Source organism: Myotis davidii, unplaced genomic scaffold (genome assembly GCF_000327345.1).
Source record: "Myotis davidii unplaced genomic scaffold, ASM32734v1 scaffold119, whole genome shotgun sequence".
NCBI classification, from domain to species: domain Eukaryota; kingdom Metazoa; phylum Chordata; class Mammalia; order Chiroptera; family Vespertilionidae; genus Myotis; species Myotis davidii.
The window spans coordinates 771,931-774,273 of NW_006290676.1; the positions used below are offsets into that span (position 1 = coordinate 771,931).

At 44.1% G+C, this 2,343-nt stretch overlaps 1 protein-coding gene across 1 annotated transcript in view; it reads right to left on the reverse strand.

Moving 5' to 3' along the window:
* TEX26 (testis expressed 26) overlaps nt 1-638 on the reverse strand; it is a 47,514-nt gene extending 46,876 nt beyond the window's left edge. The window contains exon 1 of the mRNA XM_015563889.1: nt 330-638. Within this exon, the coding sequence (XP_015419375.1) occupies nt 330-390 (61 nt within the window). The 5' untranslated portion in view covers nt 391-638. The remainder of the gene's footprint in view (nt 1-329) is intronic.
* Between the last annotated feature and the right edge of the window lie 1,705 nt (nt 639-2,343).

Sequence of the window (2,343 nt, forward strand, 5' to 3'; positions counted from 1 at the left end):
AAAACTTTTCACATCTCTCCCTGCTTTGCCTTTGGGTTTTTTCCTCCTGGAAAAGCACTGGTTCCTCCTTTTCCCTGCCCCATCCCCCAGCCAAGCATTTTATGGGGATATGCTGAGCATTTTAGGAAGGGGTTGGCAGAAAGAATGCTGATGGGTTGGATAGTGGCAAAGTCATGAACACCCTCTCATTTTCCCTCCCAGCCTCTCCTTAAATTGAGTCCCCCCCATAAGGGAGAGACAGACACCTTTCAAGACCAAAGCAGCCTTTGCTCCCCATCTCCAGGAAAGATCCTCCCGCCCCTGCCGGCTGGCAGGGTCCACAATCTTACCAGGCCGAATCTTGCGGCCACATTGGGAGGGGGAGGGGGCCTCCGGCCCAGGCTGTGCCATTCCTGTCTCAACAGGCACTCGTCAGGGCCGCCATTCCTGCCTCAACAGGGAGTCGTCAGGGCCCTCGTTCTAGCTGGATCCCTTGCTGCAGGCGCTTGGATGCTTTGTGACGCGTCGCCATGGAGACGCGGGTCAGTTCTGTGAGGCTCAGCCGGAGGGAGGCAGTGCAGAGGCTGGGGAACCAGGTGTGGAAAGCAAGATGTGCTTCCAGCAATATGGATATCTTGCCTTGATGGATTCATATAGCTTTCTTAAACACTGTCTTGTGTATGTGAGGAGATGAACACAAGGGGAGTAGATAGAAGAGAAAGAGACATTGTCAGATTTTCAATGGCAAAGTTTCATTTATTCATAACTTTCAGTTTAAGCAAAAGAGGGCAAAGTTGTCACAGATGTTTGCAATAAGTAGGAACCAAGCAAGAAGACAAAGTCACAGGGAATCTCGTGTAGGTAGAACCAGAACCAGAGTTCCTGAGAGAATTTCATGCTCCCCAGCGGATCATCCCGCACAGGAATTAGGAGGGGACAGGAGAGTGAAAAATGTCCTTGGGAACAGGAGCCGGCAGGCGAGTTTGTGATCTTCCTCTCCATATGGTAGGTCCATCGTGCTTTGTAATTCTTTTGCCCCTGCAGTGGAAACTGTCTCACCCCATATGTGTTAGAGTTTTCCCAGAATGTGGAAGGTTTTTATCTTTATATTCTTGGCAACTAGCTGATAATTTGACACATAGTAGGTGCTTAGTAATATTGAATGCCTCCAGGTTAGGACACAGATATTTCCCCCTTAGATGCAAAGAGGAGACATTAGGTGAGACTGCTGGCAGCATGTTTAGAAAGTAATTTACACCAGCGGTTGCCAACCTTTTGGACCGCATGGACCACCAGTGGTCTACAGACCACCAGTTGGCGACCACTGATTTACACCATTCCTTATCCTTAAAGGGTTGTTCTAATATAGGAACTTAGAGGAACAGTGAAATGGAACAAAGGGAGTTGCCAAAGGACATAGAATAGGCATCTAAGTAAGGATTCCAAGTAGATGTGCAGAGAATTTCTTTAAAATGAGGACCTAAACCAGCATGTTCTGAAAGTTGAGTCTTATCCATATAATGGAATAGAACATATATTGGGCTCTCAAATTTTATAGCAATGAATGGTGGAACACATTAGAAGGCATAGACTTCTGTCAATGTTATTAAAAGGAATGAATCTAAGTTAGGACTTAGTAGTGACATCTAAATTAAGAACGTAACACCCAATAACTAGGTCTGGAATTGGAGAGCTAATTACCATAGCATAATTTAAGAGAAATGCATTTCTTAAAATAGAGCAGTGAGTATGTAGAATTTAAAAGTGAATTCTTATTAATATCTTACTTGTCTTATTTGTCTCCTCCTGGGTAAGCTGTAAAGTGGTGGGGTTCACACTGAATGGAGAGCTCCTTGTACTTCCTCCCTGGGGGCCCTTGGGGTAAAGCAGACTTCTCTGAGCCTGTTTCTTTGTCTGTAAAATGAGTTTACTAGCACCTACCTCACCAGGCTGTAAAATCAATAATACTTCTCACAATAATTTATAAATTTTAAAGCCACACGAACCTAAGGTCTTACTCCTCTGTCTTACTGCTATTCTGATCTTCATTCTTTTTATCATTTATTTCTGCTTTAAAATGAATTTTGGGGACAGGTGTATTTTATTATAAGCATTATAGCACAGGGCAGGAGGCATCCTGCCTTTGAATTTGTATTGCTTGAAGCAATCCCTTTCAATGATAAAGTGTTTTTTTTCTTTTCTTTTTTTTTTCTTTCCATCCATAAACACCTACTATGCACTAGAACGAGCTGCATATGACATTAAGGGCAACACCCGGGAATTATGGGAGTTTGAGGAGGTTGTTCTAGAAGAGGAAATGTCTTAGCTGAGTTCTCCCAGATGCTTGGGAGGTAGCCAGGGAAA